The 22,975-nt window shown below is 40.5% G+C and overlaps 1 protein-coding gene across 2 annotated transcripts in view; it reads left to right on the forward strand.

Annotated features, from left to right (window-relative positions):
- Positions 1-22,975, forward strand: part of Atrn (attractin) — a 114,924-nt gene that overhangs the window by 81,166 nt on the left and 10,783 nt on the right. Inside the window, exons 22-26 of one of the 2 annotated variants that reach the window (XM_031371927.1) lie at positions 771-865; positions 4,292-4,370; positions 6,067-6,224; positions 16,608-16,669; positions 21,692-21,770. In XM_031371927.1, coding sequence (XP_031227787.1) covers positions 771-865; positions 4,292-4,370; positions 6,067-6,224; positions 16,608-16,669; positions 21,692-21,770 — 473 coding nt within the window. Of the gene's footprint in view, positions 1-770; positions 866-4,291; positions 4,371-6,066; positions 6,225-16,607; positions 16,670-20,253; positions 20,314-21,691; positions 21,771-22,975 lie in introns of those variants that run through there. The other variant, XM_031371928.1, reaches the window with a different exon arrangement.

Consider the following 22,975-nt stretch of genomic DNA (forward strand, 5'->3'; position numbering starts at 1 on the left):
ACCTCCTCCAACAAGGCCACACCTACTCCAACAAGGCCACACCTACTCCAACAAGGCCACACCTCCTCATAGTGCTGCTTCTCATGGGCCAAGCATACTCACACCACCACATCCACCTACTTATGCCTCCCAAATGCTGGGATTAAAGGCATATGTCGCCACACCTAGCAATCTTTTACCATTTTTAAACCAGATTATTATTGTTGTTTTGTACAACAGACTTTTAAGGTTAAAGTTTGCAGCAATAGGCATTCTTTGAAGCTGCATCACACTGGTACATGACTGTTTTCTTCTTTCTAGATTAAAATAGTACACTATATTCAATTTTCAATCATCTGTTTCCCTAAGAAGTCCTGGCTTCTGTTACATCATTAGTTTATATCTTTGTGTCCTTAAGTAAAGAATACCATGTATAGTTATTCAGTATTTATAGATGAGTTAGACTGGAGCCAAACCCCAATCAGGGTCTTGGTAATGAAGGTTTGCTGGATAATTCAAAGGATACTGCAGAGATTTGGTTTCTTATGAAAAACCCATGTAAATTAGCCATTTACATTACAGTACACACATCTGTAATTCTTATACTTTGGAAGCCGAGGCGGGAGGATAGATAGGTGAGCTAATATTCTTTCATAGCTGTTGAATATGTAAGAAAAACGAATTGTGCTTCCAGAGACTGTTTTATTTTGTATCAATTCTTATTTTCCTTGTGTGTGTGGTGTATGTGATATGCCTGTACCATTTTCAAGTTTTTCTTCTTTTTTCCATAGATACTCTTCTCATTGACTATCAGTTCACTTTTAGCCTGTCCCAGGAAGACGACCGATATTACACAGCCATCAATTTTGTGGCTACTCCTGATGAAGTAAGCTTTTCTTTTAAACTGTCTTATTTTGTGTTGAATTTTGTATGAGTCTTTTTCTTGGTCATCCTGGACAAAAGTACTACATAGAAGCAGAAGCAGACAGTATCAGGGTGGGAATATACAAGGTAATCAGTTTTTTAAGTATTTTTTTCATTTACTTGTTGACAGTTTTATACAGTTATATAATGTGCTTGATGATATTCAACCTGCTGCCTTCTTTTGTCTCCCTCACACTTAGTCCCTCCTCTCCCCACCAAGTCACCGTCACTCCCTCTGTGTGTGTGTGTGTGTGTGTGTGTGTGTGAGAGAGAGAGAGAGAGAGAGAGAGAGAGAGTATGTGTGTGTGTGTGTGTGTGTGAGAGAGAGAGAGAGAGAGAGAGAGAGAGAGAGAGAGAGAGAGAGAGAGAGAGAGGTTGATTGATAGAATTAGTTTACCAGCTGACTGTAAGAGCATGCTGGGTGGGAGGGTTCTTTACTGGAGCGTGGGCACATTACCAGCGACTACACCACTGAAGAAATGACTCCCTCTCCTCAGGCAGTCTTCACTGCCAATAGATCCTCAGGGATCAAGATAATGTTTGGAGTCTATACTTTTTATCTCTTTTCCACTCAGAAGGCAAACATTACTGGATGTTTTTAAGTAGTAGAATAATGTTCATGATAGTCTGTTTAATATTAAATTAAGAATTTATTCCTAATTATAAAATTTTTAAAAGATAGATGAGAAGACAAAATTTTTGAGTGAACAGTTTTTAAGGTTTATTTTTATTTTATTCAATATATGTGAATATTTTGCCTTCTTGTATCCCTGTGCATCATGTGTGTACAGTGCCTGTGGAGGCCAGAAATAAGTGTTGGATCCCTGGAACTAGAGTGACAGATCATTGTGAGCCATCATATGGGTACTGGAACCAACCCAGGGTCCTCTGCAAGAGCAGTAAATGCTCTTAACTGCTAGGCCATTTCTTTAGCCCCTAAATAAATAAATGTAAGTGATCTTAAATACTCTATGGAGAAAAATCTATAGCTGTGACTTACTTTTTAAAAATTATTTTGTTTTATATTATGGATGTTTTGCCTACATATATGTGTGTCTGGTACCTACAGAGGCAAGAAGAGAGCATTGTATCCCTAGAATTGGAGTTACAGATAGTTGTGAGCAGCCATGTGGTGGCTGGGAATTGAACCCTGGTTCTCTGTTAGAGCAACAACTGCTTTTAACCATTAATCCATCTCTTTGGCATGTAGGTGCATTGTTGGATTGGCTGCACGAGTTGTGTGTAAGGGGTGTGTACGTACATACATCTGTGTGTCCGTGCCTATGCCAGTGGTGGCCAGAGGTTGATGTCCTGTGTCCCTCTGTTACTTTCTACCTTAGGTTTAGAAGTTTTAAGATTAGACATACCCTGGGGCCTTCCTGTCTTCCCCTCAGCACTAACACTGCAGTGCACACGTCCGCCGCACCTGGCTTTTACATAGGCTGCAGACCTAAACTCAGTACCCACGCTGATTTCATCTCCTTAGCACCTTGGCTGGATTCTTAAGATTTTAGGAGGAGCAAAATATCCCAAGGGAAATTTACTACAGCCTTAGTCATAAGCAAATATCGAAGGCTCAGCCTTCCAGGGTATAATTTATAGTGTTCATTTTATTTTTTTAAAATAGACAAATAGCCAGTCATGGTAGCTATATCTGTAGTTCTATCACTTGTGAGAGATGGCAGCTCGGGGCTAGCCTCAGCTACATAAGTAAGGGAAGACCAGCCTGGACTATATGGGACTCTATCAAAATAAGTGAATGTTGTAGAATTTTTATAATACTTGTTACAAGGTAGCTGATGATCATGAGAGTCTTTAGACATTTCTTTATTCCACTGTTTGTGTGTGTGTGTGTGTGTTTTACAAAATGACAAAGATTTTAGTCCTTCTCATGGAAAGTAGTTGTTAGAGGTCAGTAAATACTTGCTAATATAAATAAATAAACATAGATCTGCCCTTACAAAGGAAGACAAAGGGGAAAAACAGTTTTCTTGAATACAGTTCCTACTTGGTAAAAGAAACTTCTCATTTGGAAATTACATTTTGAAAATATTGTAAATGTTTCCATTGTGGTTTGTGGTAAAACTATCAAATAATAGTTTTTTAAAAAGAAAAATCTTAATATTCCAACCTGTTTCAAATACCTTTTTAAAATGAACATTTCCAGCATGGTTTGATTAATTTGTAAAATATAAGAGTACAGTATCTAAAGCTACAGAAATGACTCAGTGGTTAAGAGCACTAGCTGCTTTTACAGAGAATCCAGGTTCCATTCCTAGCACCCTCATGACAGTTCACAACCGTCTGTATTTCTAGTTCCAGGGCATCTGATGTCCTTCTCTGACTTTTTCCATGTGACACACAGCATACATGTGAACAAAACCAGCAATATACAGGAAATAAATTTTTTCAAGAAACAAGATAGCATCGAATTAGCTTGCAAAAATAATTATTTGGTCCTGTAGTAATTACATTTCTATTGGCGTGACAAAACACCCATGACTAAGGCAGCTTGTAAGAGAAAGCATTTAGTTTGGGACTCACACTTCCAGTGGCTTAGATTCTATGAGCATCATAGCAGGGAGTGTTGCAGTAGTCAGACAAGCATGGTGCTGGAGCAGAGGCTGAGAGCTCACATCTGATTTTCAACTAGAAGACACAGAGAGAAAGAGCTAACTGGGAAAGGCATGGGCTTTTCAAACCTCAAAGCCCTCCTCTAGGGACACAAGGTCCTCCAACAAGGCCATACCTCCTAATCCTTCCCAAACAGTTCTACCAACTGAGGACCAACCATTCAGATATATGAGTTTATGGAGGCCATTGTCATCCAAACCACCACTGGCCCCAAGGAAGATTTGTTAGTGACATTTTAGTGAAAACTAAAAACAGCATTAGAATTTACCTGGCCCAGCCAGCAGTGATCTCTTCTGTCCAGCTCCACAGATTCCTTGGAGGTAAAACTCAGTCATTAAAACCAAGAGTCAAAATGTAACTGACACTTTACTGTAAAGGGAAACAAGGTTTTCAAAGCCATAAAACCATACTCAGAATAATTTTAGTGAGAGAAATATTTTTATTTATTATTTTATATTATTTTAATTACATATTTAATTATTGTTAACCATTTCTGACAGAGGGCAAAAGGTGAGGGTCTTTTCATGGAACTGATATCTGATAAAGCACTGGATTCTACCCAACTCTGAGATGCAAATGAAAATTTAACTTCAGTTTATTGCTTGTATTGAAGAAAATTGACAAGAAATGTCATGTCTTAACATAAACATGAGCTTCTCTTAAGATGTAGAATAGTCTGTAATTAATGTTTTTATTGTGTCTTAAAATCTGGAAGGTACTAACAGTTTTCTAATCATGTGCACTTTTTCATCAGCAAAACAGGGATTTGGACATGTTCATCAATGCCTCCAAAAACTTCAACCTCAACATCACCTGGGCCACCAGCTTCCCAGGTAAACACACACCTAGAGAATGGATGGATTGGCAAGTTTAGTGTAGGGGTTGGGGAAGGAGGCTCTGAAAACAGATGAATGAGTTCAGAGTCCACCCTGCCTCTTAGTAGCCGAGGCACTTTGAACAAGCATGTACAACTCCTCTCTAGACCTTAGGCGACTCAGAATGAGGAATCAGTTCTTGCCTCCAGCGTTGTTGGTTCAGGTTGGACGGTTGCTCCCTGCTTTGCCACCACCTTCTAGCACTATGAGTATCTCTATGTCTGTGCTTCACAGGTGAAAAATTAAAGTGACCCATAGTTTTAAGGGGGATTTTAATATGTAGAGGTATCCATACTTTGGGATAACTCCTAAAAGTACAGCTTTTCCATTCTTGTTTATCTTACAGTGACTCAGTAAAATTCTGATGGCCCTAATGTAGCAGTTAATATAAATAACCACTCCATAACTTCAGACACATCAGAAGAGGGCACTAGATCCCATTACAGATGGTTGTAAGCCACAATGTGGTTGCTGAGAATTGAACTCAGGACCTCTGAAAGAGCAGTCAGTGCTCTTAACCTCTGAGCCACCTCTCCAGCCACCACTCCATAACTTGATAACCCAGTAGATAGACCTAGGTTTGAATTTACCTGCACTGTGTTGAACAAGTTACCGAAGCTTTCTTTTCTTTGTTTTTTAAGTTTATTTGCTTTATTTTATGTGTGTGTTTGCCTTTGCCTGTATGTGTGTAAGTGTACCATGTATGTGCAGTGCTTGAGAAGGCCAGAAGAGGACATCATCTCCCCACCCCCAACCGGAGTTACAGACAATTATGAGCTACTACATCAGTGCTGGAAAGAGCGACCAGTGCTCTTAACTGCTGAGCCATCTCTCTCTAGCCCCCGAGTTACCTTAACATTCTGACCCAGTTTCCTTCTTTATAAAATGATACAGTGAAAATAACTTAACCATGTACAGGGATGCCCAAACTATATTACAACATGACATCTACAAATATGTTGGGCCTCATTCATAACTATGCCTGAATTGTAGAGTGTTGCAAGGAATAAATGAAATAAAGAAAATGTTTATTGTAGAGTTTGAGGTTTACCTTCATGCATAAAGAAATGCTTTTTTTTTGAGTCTGTACTACTCATGTAGCCAATGGAGTATATAAAATATGGTAGGACCATTTAGAAATGGAGGTAAACTGGGTGTAGTCTTGAATGCAGTGGTAGCTAGTAGCAGAAAGAAGGCCTGGGTGGCTACTTGAGCACCTCTGTCGAGACTTGAGGAGCTTTCTGCTTAGGAAGTGATGGGTGAGTAAGTGTCCCTGTACAGGGGCCTTGAGTGTTGCCATATTCTACAGTGTGAAGCAGAATACAAAGGACTTGAGATGTCATGTGCAAAACGAATGCCAGTGTCTGGTTTATGTGTATGATTGTTTTACCTCCATGTATGTCTGTGCATTGCTTGTATACCTGGAACCTATGAGACAAACTACCTAACAATTTATTGGGACTTCGGTTTTTCTGATCTGTAGATGGGGATAGGAAAGTGTTGTGTGGGTTAGAGACTGAAGCTCATGAGACTATATCCCTCTGACACTGTAAGAGCTCAGTAAACTTTTACCCTCATTACTAGTGAGGGAAGATTCTTTCTGACTGTCATGCCTGCCCCCAAGTCTTTATTTTCATTCTTTTTTTCTTTCTAGCTGGAACCCAGACTGGAGAAGAGGTGCCTGTTGTTTCAAAAACCAACATCAAGGAATACAAAGATAGCTTCTCTAATGAGAAATTTGATTTTCGCAACCATCCAAACATTACTTTCTTTGTTTATGTTAGTAATTTCACTTGGCCCATCAAAATTCAGGTAAGAACTGCTTTTTAACTTCATTCACCTAAAGATGGTTGACATCTCTTTAGTACAGACTAAGTTAACTCATTTGGAATCTGTGGTGACTCAAAGATAGTGTGTTACTTTGCCTTTGAGGGATCTTTGCCATGAGACTGTGAATAGTAGGTGAGTGTTGTTCTTAGGTTGGTGAGATGCTCAGTAAGTGGAGTGCTTGCTACACAAGCATGAAGACCTGGACTTCATCTGCAGCACTCTCATAAAAAGTGGGACATGCAGTATGTGCCTGTCATCCATCACTAGGAAGCAGGAGATAGAAAGATCCCTGGGGCTTGCTGGCCAGCCAGTCCAAGCTGAATCTGTGAGCTCTAGATTCAGTTAGAGACCATGTCTCAAGAAAAATAAGGTAGAGAGTGATTGAGGAAGGCACTCAATGACCTCTGGCCTCTGTATGCATGTGCACATATGTATACCTTCACACATATACACACTCAGAGAAAATATTCTGAGAGTGTCATATCATTTGAAGAAAGTTTCAGAGCACTTTTAAAAGCAAGTTGGAAGCTATGCAAGGTAGTATACTTTTGTAATCTCAGGATGTGGAAGACCAACACAGGAGGAGCATCCCGAGTTGTGAAGCCATAGGAAGACCCTGCCTAGATAAAAAAAAAAAAAGAAAGGAAGGAAGGAAAGAAGGAAGGAAAAGAAAGAAAGGAAGAAGGAGGGAAGAAAATCAAATTGATTGGCATATAGTTATGTGTTTATTTTTTGAGTACTTGCTATGTAAAAGCCTTTGGAAATACACAGTTTTAATTATGGAATTGAATATAAATAAAACAAGTACATGTTTGTAACCAATAAAGTACAAAAAATGACACATAAGATGTCAAAGTGGTATTGTGGTTACAATGTGTAGTCCATGGAGGAAGCAGTAGGCAATATGAGGTACTGTGTAAACACATAGGCTTTATTGTTGCATAGACAAGGGTTGATTCTTGGCCCATGTGTGATTCATGGAGCCTCTTCAGTTTGCAGATTCTCTGTTCATGTGACCTGAAGGATAGGCACTAGGATTGGTCTTGCTATGACCTCTGGTATTGTCAGCCTGCTCTTCAATTGGACTTTTTATAATCATATTCTCTTGGATCCTTGCCTAAATACTTTGTGGTCCTTACTTCATTTTGGGCGAATGTGCTGTCAAAGAAGTGTAGCTTCTTGACAGGGTCTTTTGTGTTTTCACCCAATCAATTCAGAAGCAAGTTAGTACTAGCATGCGTTTGGAACCTAGGTCTTGCAGATATGTCTTCATGGGACCCTGGCTGAAGACAGGACTTAGGTTGTTTTCTCCATTGGGCCCTTTCCTGTTCTTGACTGTTCATCTATCAGCCCACACAGCATAGCTTCTTCCATTACCTGGGAACCATCCTGTCACATAATAACCCATGTGAGTCGCTGTCTTCTGTTTCTGCCTTCCTTTCTCTATTTTCTGGTCAGTCATATTGGGAATTAATGTTGTTAAACACTGTGGTGTCTACAGTTCTGGCCTTGGTTGTCTTCTTGCTTCATTCCATTGAGATTCCTAGGTGACTTAATCCTACTGGTGTGAACTGATACTTCTCCAGCCTGGTTCCCATGGAAAGTCACACCAGTATTCTTGCTGCCTTGACACCTCTACCTAGATATTCACAAACTTCCAGTGCTCGGTGTATAGTCATTCTTATTAGTTTAGCCCCAACATCCTGCATGTCCCTCCTCAGGGAATGAGGCCTGTTCTCCGTGGTACACAGGCCAGGCCTATTGGAATCTTGCTATAAATTCAATTTGGGCATGATGCATTTCCTTAGTTCACACAGTAGATTCAGTTTGCTAATATCTGTTTGATTTTACATCTAAGAGAATATCCAGTAATTTTTCTTCTCCATCCTTGATAGGTTTTGATATCAAGGCTAAGTTAAACTATCAAAAATTTTTAGTGTGTGTGCTGTGTATGGTGTGTGTGTGTGTGTGTGTGTGTGTGTGTGTGTGTGTGTGTGTGTGTGTATGTGTGTGTGTGTGTGTGTAGATGAGAAGACAACTTTCAGGGCTCAGTTCTCTCCTTCCATAATTACGTGACAGGGGTCAAACTCAGGTAGTCAGGTTTGGTAGCAAATGCCTTAACTAACCTGAACTAATCTTTAATAATTATAATCCTGGGATTGTAATTGTACTACCACATCCAGCTATTTTTCATCTATTGAATAGATCAAAATTACATGAATATCTATACTTGCTAAGCCATTTGATTCTAGTCTTTTATTTGAAGAAACCTTTTCAAAAATCTACTGAATCAACTTTTTAGAATATTTTCTATTTTTTTCTTCTGAGTCATTTTTTCTAGATAATAATTTACATGCCTTAAATATATGGATATAAACTTGTCCACACTTTCTTTGTACCTAACTATTGTAGCATCTGTTCTTTACATAAAAAAAAGATTTTTGTAAACTAGTATCAACAGCAACACCATTCTTAATAGTACAAAGGTAGAAATAACCCAAGCACCAGTGTGTATGTGTGTGTGTGTGTGTGTGTGTGTGTGTGTGTGTGTGTGTAGTAAAATACGATATAATCTTTAAATGAAGGATTCAGTAGTAAGGCTGATACATGTTCTCCTGTGGGCTGGGGGATAGTTCTATATAAAAAGGTTTGAACCCCAAGCTTGGCCCAAATTGAGTTCCCAGAACCTGTAAAAAGGCAGATGTGAGTACAGTGGAGGCATCCTTCGCCACAGTACTCTGCAGCAAGTGAGCTGTAGAGTTAGGAGAAATGGCTAGAGGTTTAGGGGCAGTCGGCCTCAGGTACTGAGTGTAGCCACAAAACATGGTGGAAGGAGAGCGCTGCTTACTGGAAGCTCTGTCAGTGGACAGCCTAGTCACAAAGGAGAAAGATGGCTCTGAGCTCACTTCTGTGGACTATCTAGAATCCATAGTCCATAGGGAGGACGTAGATTTGAGATGAGCAGAGCCTGGGGGAGCAAAAAGTAAGGTTCCTGCCTCTGGATTATTCGAATGTTTTTGTTCAGGACACACCCATTCTCTGCCCTTCTGACATTGGTTATGTTTTGTTGGAGGCTGGCATTTGGGGTGAATGCATCATGTTCTCAGTAAAGAGAGCTTTTCTCTGTTTTCCTATGTGCCCTTCTACGGCTGCACACGCCTGCACTTAGCAGCTGTACTAAGGATGCATTGAGTAGGAAAATATCTAAATGATGATTTCTATGCAAGCAATGCCTTTTTACCGTGGAGCATCATTTTTAAGACCATAGGAACTAAGGAAATTCTTTACCCAGAAGTTTTTATCAACAGTGGTGTTTTTAAAGTCATCATTCTAAACTCCATTTCCTCCAGTGAGTCATCTCAGGGTTTTTTTCTGTAATTAGGAGCAGATCAAAATCAATAGCTGCTGAAGGAATTTGAAAGTAACTATAAAAATCTTTGTAGATGCAATTTAAAACAAACAAACAAAAATAATAAACATCAGCCTCAAGAGGCCTGTGTGTACAAGGGTGACTGGCATTTTGAGTCACACCTGTTTTCTGATCAGTTGTGGGTGAGGGTTTCTTCCTCAGCTTGGGCTCTCTAAAGGCTATCTTCATTGTTCTTCTCTAGAAGCTTCTGCCATGCCCACAGCTGGGAAGGCAGGGTCCTGCTTGCTATTGACTCTACAACAGAGGCTGTTATTCTAACATGAAACTAATATTAAAACGTCCTGTATGGTGGGTGATCTGTGTAAGAGACCAGTGTTTAACAAGGGAAGGCAGTACAGAATCTGCCTTAAAAACAGAGTACTCATTTGGATTTTTAAGTAATGTCTATAGGTTATAAAAGGATTGTTGTATCCAAGAGAGGATATGTGGAAATTATGCTTTATGTATTAAAATATGATCCACACACCATACAGCTGACCCATTTAAAGTAAAAAGTTCATTGGTTTTTATTACACCCATAGAGTTCTGTAACTATCTCCCCATATCGCTGTCCCTTGTCAATTTCAAAATGCCTTACATACATGTCATTCATGATTGGCTTCAGTGTTCATGTGTCATCTGTTTCAATACCTTACTTATCTGATAGAAGATTATTCCATAGGTGTCAGGCCCTCCTTTGTTTGCCCAGTCATCCGCTGGGGGCATGTTCATAACTCATGAATAATCAGATATGTGTACAATTATTTACTTACCCATTTATCTGCAGTACTGGTGGTTTAACCCAGCTCTTGGTAGACATATGCTCTCTGAGAAGCTACATCCTAACCCAAGATACACTTTTAACATACTACCCAGCCTGAATTACCTCTACCTTAGGAATTTTAAGAACTATAAAGCCAAAATACCCTAAAAACAAAATTGTAGTGCCTGCTATGATAATTTGTACCTATAATCTCAGAACTTGAGAAACTGAAACAGAAGGATTACTCGAGTCAATGTGGGCCTGGGGGCCTGGCCAGAGTTCAATTTCTAACTGAGCCTATAATGTAGCTCCAGGGGAATTCAACACCTTTGCCACTCCTGCCAAATCCTTCTTCCCAGTAGCCCTGTCTTTCTTTCCTATCTTTCTTTTATGGTTACTGCCTTACCTAGGCATTTACATTGGGGTAGGGATTGTTTATTTTTATATGTATCTATTTGGTAAGGAGGATTGCATGCCTGTAGAGAGCAGGAGACAACTTATGAAAGTTGGTTCTCTCTGCCATGTGGGGTTTGGGGATTGAACTCAGGTTGTCAAGCTTGTTGATAAGTGCCTTTGGCCTCTGAATCACCTCACTAGACTTAAGTGGCCATGTCACTGAAGAATATGTCTTCCCCTTCCCTAGCCTTAACTGCCTCATGAGCCCTTCCCCTCTCCATGATAGAATCAGGGAATCACTACTGCTGTGAATTCGTTCATGCAGCAGCCATACCATATCCAGGAGACAGCATTTCACAGCACTTTCCCATCCTCTCTACCCATCTTCTGCAATGTCCCTTTACCTTGGAACCAGTTTAGGGATGAATACTCACTCAACAGTCATTTGTTCTAAGTGCTTCAGCTAGTTATGAACCTGCATTAACTGTCTGTCACCTACTATAAAGAAAAACCTCTCTGGCCAAGGGAGGAATGTGGGTGTGGTGTGTGTATAGGTGGTATGTATGTACACAAGTGTAGGTATGTACGTGCGCCTATCCGTGTGGAAAGGCTAGAGCATTATTGCTCAGAGTCCTGCTCCGTCATTCTGCTCCAGTCCCTTGAGATGATGGGTCATCTCATAGAACCTGGACTAGCCTAGCTCCAATGGGAGTCAAACCAGTGATAGAGCATCTCTTCATCCCACAGGATTTAACCTGAGTTCTGGGGATTCAAACTCAGGTCCTCTTGTTTGTACAGCTAGTGGTCTTACCCTGGGAATCATCCCCTCAACTTTGTAGTGTGTTTCTTAAAAGTGTCCTCTAGTTTACTGAGTACTTGAATTACGACATGTGGCAGAAGGAGCTCTTCTCATGTCTCAGCATCATTGTCTCTGTCATTTTATCTGGATCCTGTCTTCTGTTCAATCCACACATCTGGAAACAGCACCTGGCTGGGTGAGTGAGTCTTTTGACTGCAGCAGCCCCATCCATCCAGTTTCTACGGCCAGCAGCCTACTCACCCACTAGCATTTTTGGTTCTGAACAGCAGCCACAAGTGGATAGTAGGACTCTGAATGCTTGGTGTTGGAGAATTGCCACATGTTCTCCAAAACTATGGGAGAGGAGGGAATGCCCATATCCCCTACATAACTTACACCAGAACTGAGTCCTAAGGAGACACGTAGTAGAAATGTTTGTATTGGAAAGACAGTATGGCTAGTTGTTTTTAGAAACAGGAGTTCAGCAGAATTGATAGAACCTGTCGTCAAGAAGCCAAGAGCTGGGCTGGGATGTAGCTCAGTTGAGAGAGTACTTGTCTAGCATGCAGGAAGCCCTGGGTACCATCCCTACCATAGCATAAACTGAGAGGACTGACAGACTCATGTATCCCAGCACTGGGAAGGTAGAGGTAGGAAGATCAGAGGCTGCACAGGGAGGTTGAGAGCAGCCTGTACTAGGAGGTATATCTAAAAAATACAAGAAAAAAAAAAGGTAATGGGTAGAGCTACCATGAAGAGACCGGAGCTTGAGGATTCAGCTGAGGAATATAAACTGCCTTCAGATGGCAACTGAGAGTCACTGAATTATTTTAAGTCAGGAAGTGAACATAGATCAGTGTTTCAGAAAGGCTTCTGTGGCAACAGTATGGATTAGAAGTAGCCCCTCCTACATCAGGTACTGGTCTAGACTGGATTTGGAAGTGTCTTCTTTCTTGATGGCCCTCCGACACCTTTCATGGCCACTCCTCTGCAGATGTACCCCATAGCCACACACTTGATGGTTCTTTATTATATAAATAGCTCCTTATAGGCAATGATAGATCTTATACTTTGACAGTTTTAAGATAAACTCTATGTCATCGCATAGAATTTAGTAGTTGTAAGGTACTCTGTAAATGTATAATATAGGATGAATACAAAAGCTTTAGGAGGGTAATAGAATTTTGTTCTTTCCTAACATTTTTAACTATCTCATGGAAGCACAGGCTAACCCATAACTGACCATGAAGCTAAGGATGACCTTGAATTTCTGATCCTTCTATCTCTACCCTAAAAGTGCTGGGATCACTGGCACACCCAGCTGATAGCAGTGTTTCCTTGTAAAGGTGCTGATGACTTTTTTCCCTTTTGTGTTAAAACAGTTGCTGACACTTAAAAGCTCTTTATCCCAATCCACAAAGTGTTAAAGAGTTTAGTTAGTCTAAGTGGAAATTTTGTCCTAAATGAAGTGGTTGATGGCAGGCCTGGTAGCTCCTACCTGTAATTCCAACACTCAGGAGACAGAGTCAGGAGGATGGCCAAGAATTCAAGGCCTTCATGGGCATACAGAGTAGAAGACAGAAGAATGAGGATGCGGATACCTGATTAATAGGCACCACTTCCTGGTATCAACTTGTGCCTTAGTTACTTTTCTATTGCCATGACAAAACATCATAACCAAGGCAGCTTATAAACGCAAGCATTTATTAGGGCTCACAGTTTCAAAGGGTTACACTGCATAACCATCATGGCAGGGAGCATGGCAGCAGGCAGGCAGGTGTGCTGCTGAGGGAGAGCTGAGAGCTCACTTCTTTATCCACAAGTAGGAGGCAGAGAGAACGCTAGCTAGGAATAGGATGGACATTGCAGACCTCAAAGCCCACCTCCTTCCCAAACATTTCCACCAATTGAGAACTAAGTCTTCTAATCTATGAGCCTCTGGAAGCCCATTCTTATTTAAACTACCACAATTTATAAGTTAATAACGCGATGAGGAAAATGGTATGGGAATTCTGGAAAGTAGTTCAAGTGAGTAGTGACTGAAAGTGAAGAGATGTTAGCCTGTGTGTCAGGAATAGAGTGTTATTGGCATTGCCTGGTTTGGCACTTCTGTCCAGAGCTGAGGTATACATGCTTTGTGCCAATACAAACCAGTATTAAAGCAGGTGGGAGTTACTAGAAATCAGTGCAGGGTTGTGGTCTCAACACAAAGTTGCGAAAAAGAAAACAGGGCATCCACATCAAGCATTGTACAACTACTTATAATTCCAGTCCCAAGATTCCCCTGCTTCTGCTCACATGCACAGACCACACACATAATTAAGCATAATGAAAATCAAAATTTCAATGTTTTATAAGTGAAAAGAAAGGTTCCCTGTTTCACAGGAAAACTTGGCGAGGTGATAATTCAATCCCAGTTTAAAATATACTCCATAGTGCACACAGACTCTTCCATCCTTGGTAACTGTGGCCTGTGGGAAGACTCAGTCGTCCCCTGGCTTCCAGCCTTACAGTGTCATACCAAGACCCTGGATGTCAGTCATGCTGATTAGGCTGTTTCTGAGCCTGAAGTGAAAGGTAGGCACTTCTGAGATCTCCAGGCCTTGGGAAGAGTCTGGAAAGTATGGGTGTTGGTTCAGGTAGGCTTTTGGCCTTGGTGAAGCTGCCCCAGGAGCTGTAGAGTTACCTGCAGAAAGTCAGCCAGGTACACTTACCCTGGAGTCTTCTCCTGTTCACAGACATCTCCCCGAGGCTTTGTGGCTCACCTTACTGTGCAGCTAGCTCCTGTTTTATATGTTCGTATAATCGTCTTGGTAAAGAAGATGGTAAAGGCAAGCTAGAGGAAGTTCCCAACTTGAGCATTAAGTTCAGGATTGATAGATATTTATGGGTGGGTGATCAGTCTATTCATAAACATGGTGACTTTTCTTTCCTTACAACTTGTGATGATGGAGTCTTTAGATAATCAGCTTCAACAAAAGAGGACCTCCTTTAGTCTTAGGTATCCCAGCCAGGTACCTAGTTTTTGTAGCCTCTTTGTGATTATACACAGGACATTAACTGGTATCCCAGGCAGCTACTCTAGTTTATGTAGTCTCTTTGTGGTTATACACAGGACATTAACTGGTATGATTCTGCTTTGCCAAAAAATTAGTCCATGGTTGAAATCTCCACATTGAGAAAGAAGCCTTGAGAAGCATTCCATGATAGCAGGCAAGCCAGGACTGATGGCTACTCAGAAAGGGTCATGAGCATCCACAGGTTTGGCACCCAGTACTAGTAAAAGTACCTCATAGGTTTCTTTAAAATGTAAACACTAAGGAAAAGCTAACTTTTTTATTTATTAAGGTTGTTCATTTTATGAGTGTTTTGACTATATGTATACATATGTACCACATGCATACAACAAGATCAAAAGACAGCATTGGGTCCTAAAATGGGAGTTACAGATGGTTGTGAGCTGCCATGTGGGTGCTCAAAATTGACCCTAGGTCGTCTACAAGAGCAGGAAGTACTCTTCACCCCTGAGCCATCTTTCCAGCTCCAGAAAAGCTACTCTTAAAAGTCAAATCTAAGCTGTGTCGTGATATCCACCTTTAATTGCAGCACTTGGAAGGCAGAAGCAGGTGGATTGCTATTCACTCAAGGCCAGTCTTCTCTAATAGTGAGAAAAACAAAACAAAACCCAAAATCTGTTACTTTGCACTTCAGAGTATAACTGATAGAGAAAAGACACAGAAATTTTAGAATCTATTCCTTAAAAAAACCTACCTTATGGCTTATATGATACTGTTGGGACCATGGAATGCAAAAAAAAAAAAAAAGATGGAGGGAGAGCAGAAAGTCTCCCTTCTATCTTGTTGTGAATCTAGCTATAAGAAGAGTGAGGGGCCTGGGTGTGTCTCAGTGATAGAGCACCCGTATGGGATTGAAGGATCCTCCGCACCACAGATGAAGGATGAGGCAGATAAATTTAGGAAAAGAAGATGCTATTCATTGACTTCCTTGATTTTTAAAAAAATATGTTATTATTTTATGTTTATTGTATATGTTTATATTTTATATGAGTGTTTTTGATGTGTGTGCTGGAGAGATAGGAGGCACCGGATCACAGTTCTCTACCATGGGTTCCATTTTACTTGCTGAGCCAGCCATTTTGCTGGCACAAAAGTGAAACAGTTACCAACTACTTAGTAACTGTTTCATTCAAATATATACTGATCACTCCTAATCTGAAACTGATGCTCAGAAAGTTTCAGGTTTGCCAAGCAAGCAGGATCATAAAAGCCTGTAGTTTTAGTGCTGGGAGGGTGAGGCAGAATTGTGAGCTAAGGGCATCCTGAGCTTTTGAGATCCTGTCTCAAATAAAATTAAATTATATGGATATCAAATTTTCAGAATAGGGGTATTCAGCTGCTAAGTCTAAGCAAATATCCCAGAGAACCCTGAAATCTGAAACTTACTAGTTCCAAGCCCTGTGTTCTGTTTTGTTTTATTTTTTAAGATAGATTCTCACTGTGTAACCCTGGCTTGCCTGGAGCTTAGTATATAGAGAGACCAAGGCATATGCTACCATGCTTGGGAGTCCCCAAACATTTTAGACGAATGATCTCAGTTGTACCACTATCTTCCCAATGAGGACTCTGGTCTAGTGAGGCAGGTAGGAATTAGGAATTGGTGATGATGGTCAATTCTGAGACACACAATAGATACATCTAATCTACCAGTACAACCAGTGATTTAGAAAGAATTATGCCATAGTTAAACTTGCAGTGTTTTTCTTCTCCACAAGATAATGTTACCTCTTTCAGGCCTTAGTTCAATATATTAGGAATTTTTTATATTCTTGGTGCTAAAAACTTATTTTATAGTAAAGGTAGTAAATAGAAATGATACCCTATGTTGTCTGGACGCAGTCTAGCTGAGACCATTGTGTTACAGCAGCGCAGGCTGAGTCACTGGCTTTGTAGCCCATATTTTCTGTATTTTTTGCTGCAGATTGCCTTCTCCCAGCACAGCAATTTTATGGACCTGGTACAGTTCTTCGTGACCTTCTTCAGGTAATTTCTCTCATGCTAACTGTACTTACTCCACTGAGACAGCCCCTTAACTGCAGCTGCTTTGTATATATCCCTGCAAAGCTGCTTTTCACTCACAATGATGTAAATTTAGTCTGATGTGATAAAACACTCGGTTTGTATGATTCAGCTCTTTGCATGGGGAGAGGTTTGGGCTCAAGCAGTATTAATAATATAGCTACTGCTATGAGCTACATATGTACTCGGTCTTCATCAAGATATGACTGTGATTATCCATAGGGAAAGTTGAGGTTTACTTTCAAACTCCTGGGGTTCTCCTTTATTTTCATAGTTTTCTTATTAGTACTTTTGGCCAACTAAAAAATCCTGAATTGACTTATGATTCTACTTGCTCATGTTTTAAATGAAAGGTTACTCTTTGCTTATCTTAAATATAATATTTTTCCTTTGCATTTGCTGTTTAATTTTTCCATATAAGTCTACCCCAGATTTACATTTATCATCTGGCAAAACAAAAAGAGCTCTAATGATGGTTGTCTCTTAGCTTTAGTCGCTCTTGGACCCTCCCTCCCCTACCACATTCCATCCTCTGTCCTTAAGTGTACTAGTCTCCAAGGCCTGCTATGTAGTTGTCATTGTTGTAGTTACTTTTCTGTGTTGTGGCAAAGCACCTTGACAATGGCAACTTAGAAAGTGTTTAATTTGAGGATCACAGTTCCAGGTTACAATCCATGACCATCATGGCAGAGGCAGGTAGGCAGGCCTGGCACCGAAGAAGTAGCTGAGAGCTTCCATCTGGTCTACAAGCATAAGGCAGAGAAAGCTAACTGGAATAGCATGGGCTTTTGAAACCACAAAGCCCACTCCTAGTGACACATCTCACCAACTATGGCCCACACATGCAGATATGTGAGTCTGTGGGGACCATTCTCATTCAAACCACCACAGTGACCTTGGGAATTTCCTTTATGTTCCTCCCATGCCAGTCTTTCCATGTATTTCTTCCTTTCCCTAGAATGATTTCCCTCAGAGGTTTCTGAGGAAAGAAACATAGATAATTTTTGTATGCACTTCTACATCTGAAAGTATCTTAATTTTTACCCTCACAAATTTTTGTTTGTTTGCTTGCTTGCTTGTTTTATTGTGTTTGTTTGTTTGAGACAGTATCTCTCTTTGTAGCTCTGGCTGGCCTCAAACTCATAGAGATTCATCTGCCTCTGCCTCCAGAATGCTGGGGTAAAGGCATGCTCCACCACACCTAATCCACCCTCACAATCTTTTAAGTGTGCATTCGTATATGTGTGTGGTATATGTAAAGGTGTGTGTTTTCATACACACATGTGCAGAGACCAGAGGAGTCAGATGTTCTGCTCTGTCACTCTCTGCCTTATTATTTTGAGACAGGGTCTCTTGTTCAACACTACATATACCAGGTTAAATAGCCCATGAGCTTCTGGGGATTCTCTCCTATGTCTACCTTCCAAATGTGTGCTACTGCATCTGGCTGTAAGCAAGCTTTGGGAATCTGAGGTCAGGTCTTTATTCCTGTGTGGCAACACTTTGCCTACTGAGTCATCTCAGTAGCATTCACAAGGTGGAAGGTTAGGACCAACAGCCAAGATTGTCCTCAGATCTCCACACAGATGTCCCCAAACTTACACAAACACTCAACCTAAACCTATTTACACACCCACATCATACACAAACACACACACATATACATGCGTGCATACAAAATATTACTTTTTGAAAGAAGTAGAGAAAGCTAGACATGGTATTACATGTATATAATCCAAGCCACTCTGGAAGCAGAGGCAGGAGGATTTTAAGTTTGAGGCCAGCTTGACCACATAATTATACCATGCCTCAAAAATTATATAGAGAAGAATGAATATGAATGAGACTAGAGTCATATCTCAGTTTTCTATTGCTGTGACAAAACACCATGACAAAGGCAATTTATAGAAAAGGTTATTGGGGCATATAGTTTCAGAGAGTGAGTCCATGACAATTATGGTATGGCGCTGGAGTAGTAGCTGAGAGCTTAAATCTGGTCCACAACATTAGGCAGAAAGAGAGCTAACTGGAAATAGCATGAGATTTTGAAACCTCAAGCCCCACTCCTAATGACATCCCACACCTCCTAATCCTTCCCAAACAGTTATCCCACACCTCCTAATCCTTCCCAAACAGTTTCACCAACTGGGAACAAGATCTTCAACATATGAGCCTATGGGGGTCATTCTCATTCAAACCACAAGTAGTAAGTATTAGAACCCAAGAAAGAAAGAAGGGATAGAAAGAAAATGATTGATGGGAACTGGGGTGAAGTCTGATAGAGAGAAATGTTTATGTACTGTGTAGCAGAGTAGGATAACTGTGGTTGAGGACAATTAGCTACACAATTAATAGAGAGGATTTTTAATATTTCCAATACAAAGAAATGCTGCAAGCCTAAAATGATGTACTTTCTAGTGATCCTGATCTGATTATCACAACTCAAACACTTGTGCCAACCACATAAATATGTATAATAATTGTATCTACTTTAAATATGTATTAAATAAAAATTCAGAGCAAGTTAAAAATGCCTAGTTTAAAATTAATCATGGTTATGTGCCAGCTTTCCTATGCTGTGACAAAAATACCTTAGGAAGCAGTTTAAAAGGAAAGAGATTTCTTCTAGCTCTTAATTTCGATATTTCACAGTCTAGAGTCATTTAGTTTTATCATATTGGGCCCACAGCTAGACCAAATACCATGATGGGGAGCATGTGGTAAAGAAAAGCATTTACGGCTGGGCGGTGGTGGCACACGCCTTTAATCCCTGCACTTGGGAGGCAGAGGCAGGTGGATTTCTGAGTTCGAGGCCAACTTGGTCTACAAAGTTCCAGGACAGGCAGGGCTATACAGAGAAACCCTGTCTCCAAAAAAAAGCATTTACCTATAGTGGTCAGGAGGAACACAGGACAAAATATACATTTTAATCCCATACCTCCAGTGCCTTGCTTCATCCAAACAGATACCACCATCCAATATCCATTAAAATACAAATCAACCAGTTGATTGAAATCCATTGATAAGAATACCCCTGATCCCAATCATATCCCTAAATGCAACCTCTGAGCTCTGCTGCACTAGGGACCAAGCCTCTATTGCATAAATCTCAGGAGCATATTTCAAAAGAGAGCTAGATCTCTCGGGAGTTGTTTGGTAGACTTAGTCTTTTAACCAAATGTGAGTCTTTGCCTCTTGAATCACAGTAGCTTTTCCCATTCAACACCTAGTTTACAGAAGAAAGAAAACCCAATTTTTTTTTTTTATGATCATTAGACAACTATAAGTTTTCCCTCCTAGTATTAAGAAAACTGGGAGCCAGGCAGTGGTGGCGCACGCCTTTAATCCCAGCACTTGGGAGGCAGAGGCAGAGGCAGGTGGATTTCTGAGTTCGAGGCCAGCCTGGTCTACAGAGTGAGTTCCAGGACAGCCAGAGCTACACAGAGAAACCCTGTCTCAGAAAAACCAAAAGAAAAAAGAAAAAGAAAAAGAAAACTGGGGCTGGTGAGATGACTCAGCGGTTAAGAGGACCGACTGCTCTTCCGTAGGTCCTGGAGTTCAAATTCCAGCAACTACATGGTGGCTCAAAACTACCCGTAATGAGATCTAACACCTTCTTCTGATGCGTCTGAAGACAGCTACAATGTACTTATATATAATAATAAGTAAATCTTTGGGCCGGAGCAAGCAAGAACTGAGCGAGTGGGGTCTACTGGAGTGAGCAGAGGTTCTAAAAGTCAATTCCCAACAACCAGATGAAGGCTCACAACTATCTGTATAGCTACAGTGTACTCATATACATAAAATAAATAAATAAAATCTTTTAAAAAAAATTGGCTTAAATTTGATCATTTGAATTTTATTTTACTAGTAAATGCATGTATTGCTGGGCATGGTAGCACATCCGGGTGATCATAAATCCCAAGCTAGCTGGAGCAGCAAAATATATAGTCTTTTTAAAATATACATACATACATATACACACATATACAAACAGTTATTATTAATTACTCTTTTCAGTAGTACAACCAAATAGTTAACTTGTCTTAAGGGAGGAAGGGTTGATTTTTGGCTTATAGTTGCAGGGGATCCAGCCCCTCATGGCCAGGGAGGCGTGACTTGGCCTCATTTCTCAATGAGGAAGCAGAGAGCACTGCTGTTCAGATCTCTTTCTTCTTTGTGTTCAGTCTGGGACCCCAGCCCATAGCATGGTGCAGCCCACATTTAGGGTAGATTATTGGTATTCAGTTAACCCAATGTAGAAACTCTCTCATAGACATGCCCAGATGTTTGTTCATAAGTGATCCCAGATCCTATCAAAGTATCAATCTGAATTTGCCACCATGTATACATACATAATTACAGGAAATATTAATCATACATAAATCTCTTCCATTTACCTCATATTAAAAGTTGATTATGTACTGAGATTTTTCTCATTCTGAATTTATCAATAAAGTTTTCACATTGGTTAAATAACTTGTTTATTACCTCTTATCGTTTATGTTAGAATTGCTTTTCTTAGCCGGGCGGTGGTGACGCACGCTTTTAATCCCAGCAATGGGAGGCAGAGGCAGGTGGATTTCTGAGTTCGAGGCTAGCCTGGTCTACAGAGTGAGTTCCAGGACAGCCAGGGCTACACAGAGAAACCCTGTCTCGAAAAACCAAAAAAAAAAAAAAAAAAAAAAAAAAAAAAAAGAAAAGAAAAGAAAAGAAAAGAAAAAAGAAAAAAAAGAATTGCTTTTCTATTTGGGGTAAGCTGTGGTTGGCCACTCTGAGGGGCTTATCAAGAAATCAGAGGTGGGAGCACCTTCTAGGAAGTCAGGCCTGGAAGCTTAGCTCAGCTAAGCTAGCAAGTGTTTCTGACACTGCATTTTCTGTGAGCCTATGGCATGCAGCATCAGGAGCTAGACTCAGGACACTGAGGATTGTTCCCTGGAGTCAGGCAGGGGTGGAGCTGACTAACAAGGCGGTCTTTCCTTGCAGCTGTTTCCTCTCTCTGCTTCTGGTGGCTGCAGTGGTCTGGAAGATCAAGCAGAGCTGTTGGGCGTCCAGGCGGAGAGAGGTAAGCCCAAGGAGACAAAAGAAAACTCCACAGAAAACTCGTTTTCTTTCCTTCTTTCTAGGCAGATCACTTTACCTGTTCAGTGATGACTAATATTCATATGAGAAGCATGCTGCTTTACCTGCATTGGATGGTTCTACTGTGCCATCAGTAGATTTTAATTATTCTTGCATAAAGTCTCATTACTTTTGCCACAGTTTTGCCACTACTTGATTCAACCGTCGTCCTAAGAGCCTTTCATAAGAATATGAGTGTAGGGACGGGTTCAGCCTGGCATAAACCTGAGTCCCTGGATTCTATTCTCAGCACTCTCTAATAGCACAACACTAGAGACAAAACTTCTAACCTGTGGGACTTGGGCAGCAGGTGGGGGAGGGGGGTCCAAAACAAACCTATAGCTATAGCCTCCATCACTCATTATGACTAAACACTAGAGTTGGTACTAGTAGGCATGTTATCTAGACACTGAGTACTACTCCTTCCCAGGCACTGATCCAGGTGGTTTTACTTAGACCAGCAACTTGAATCTTCACCTCAACCCTATGCTATAAGTATCGCCACTGGGCTCAGGGAGGCTTAGTGACTACCCATCACCACCCAGGCATTGAGATACAGAACTGAGCTATACCTAGGGCCTCTGCTTCACAGCCCAGGTTCCTAAACACATGTTTTCCACAAACACTTCATTTGTTCTAGTCTGTACATTTAAGAATCTCATGTTCTGCTGACTGAATGAGCTAGACAACTCACTCTAGACTATACATTCCAAAGAAGAGCAAGAAAGCAGTTTTGTTACTGTTGAGAAGCAAACAAAATTATTTTCATTATGAGTTACTGAGATAGAATAGTAGAGATTTGTCTGAATACAAAATGACATTTAAGTATATAAATGGATAATACAGAAAGCAACAATCAATTGGAAAATATTGGCAATATCATGAGAGAGAGAAAACTAGGAGATGAACCCCCTCTCAAAAAAGGATTTTTAAAATATGCTTAGACTGTGTTCAGTCACCTAATAAACTAATTTTTTACCCTTTGTTTGGAGTTTCTGTATAGTGCTGAACCTGACCATTGTAAATGTACAAGAACATTACTTGTTCCCAGTAGGATGTTGTTTTTAGTTCTTGGTGCATCCCGGGTCCTGATGGAAGTTCTTTTTTTTTTTGTTTTTTTGTTTTTTTGTTTTTTCTTTTTTGTTTTTT

Source organism: Mastomys coucha, unplaced genomic scaffold (genome assembly GCF_008632895.1).
Source record: "Mastomys coucha isolate ucsf_1 unplaced genomic scaffold, UCSF_Mcou_1 pScaffold15, whole genome shotgun sequence".
Lineage (NCBI taxonomy): Eukaryota > Metazoa > Chordata > Mammalia > Rodentia > Muridae > Mastomys > Mastomys coucha.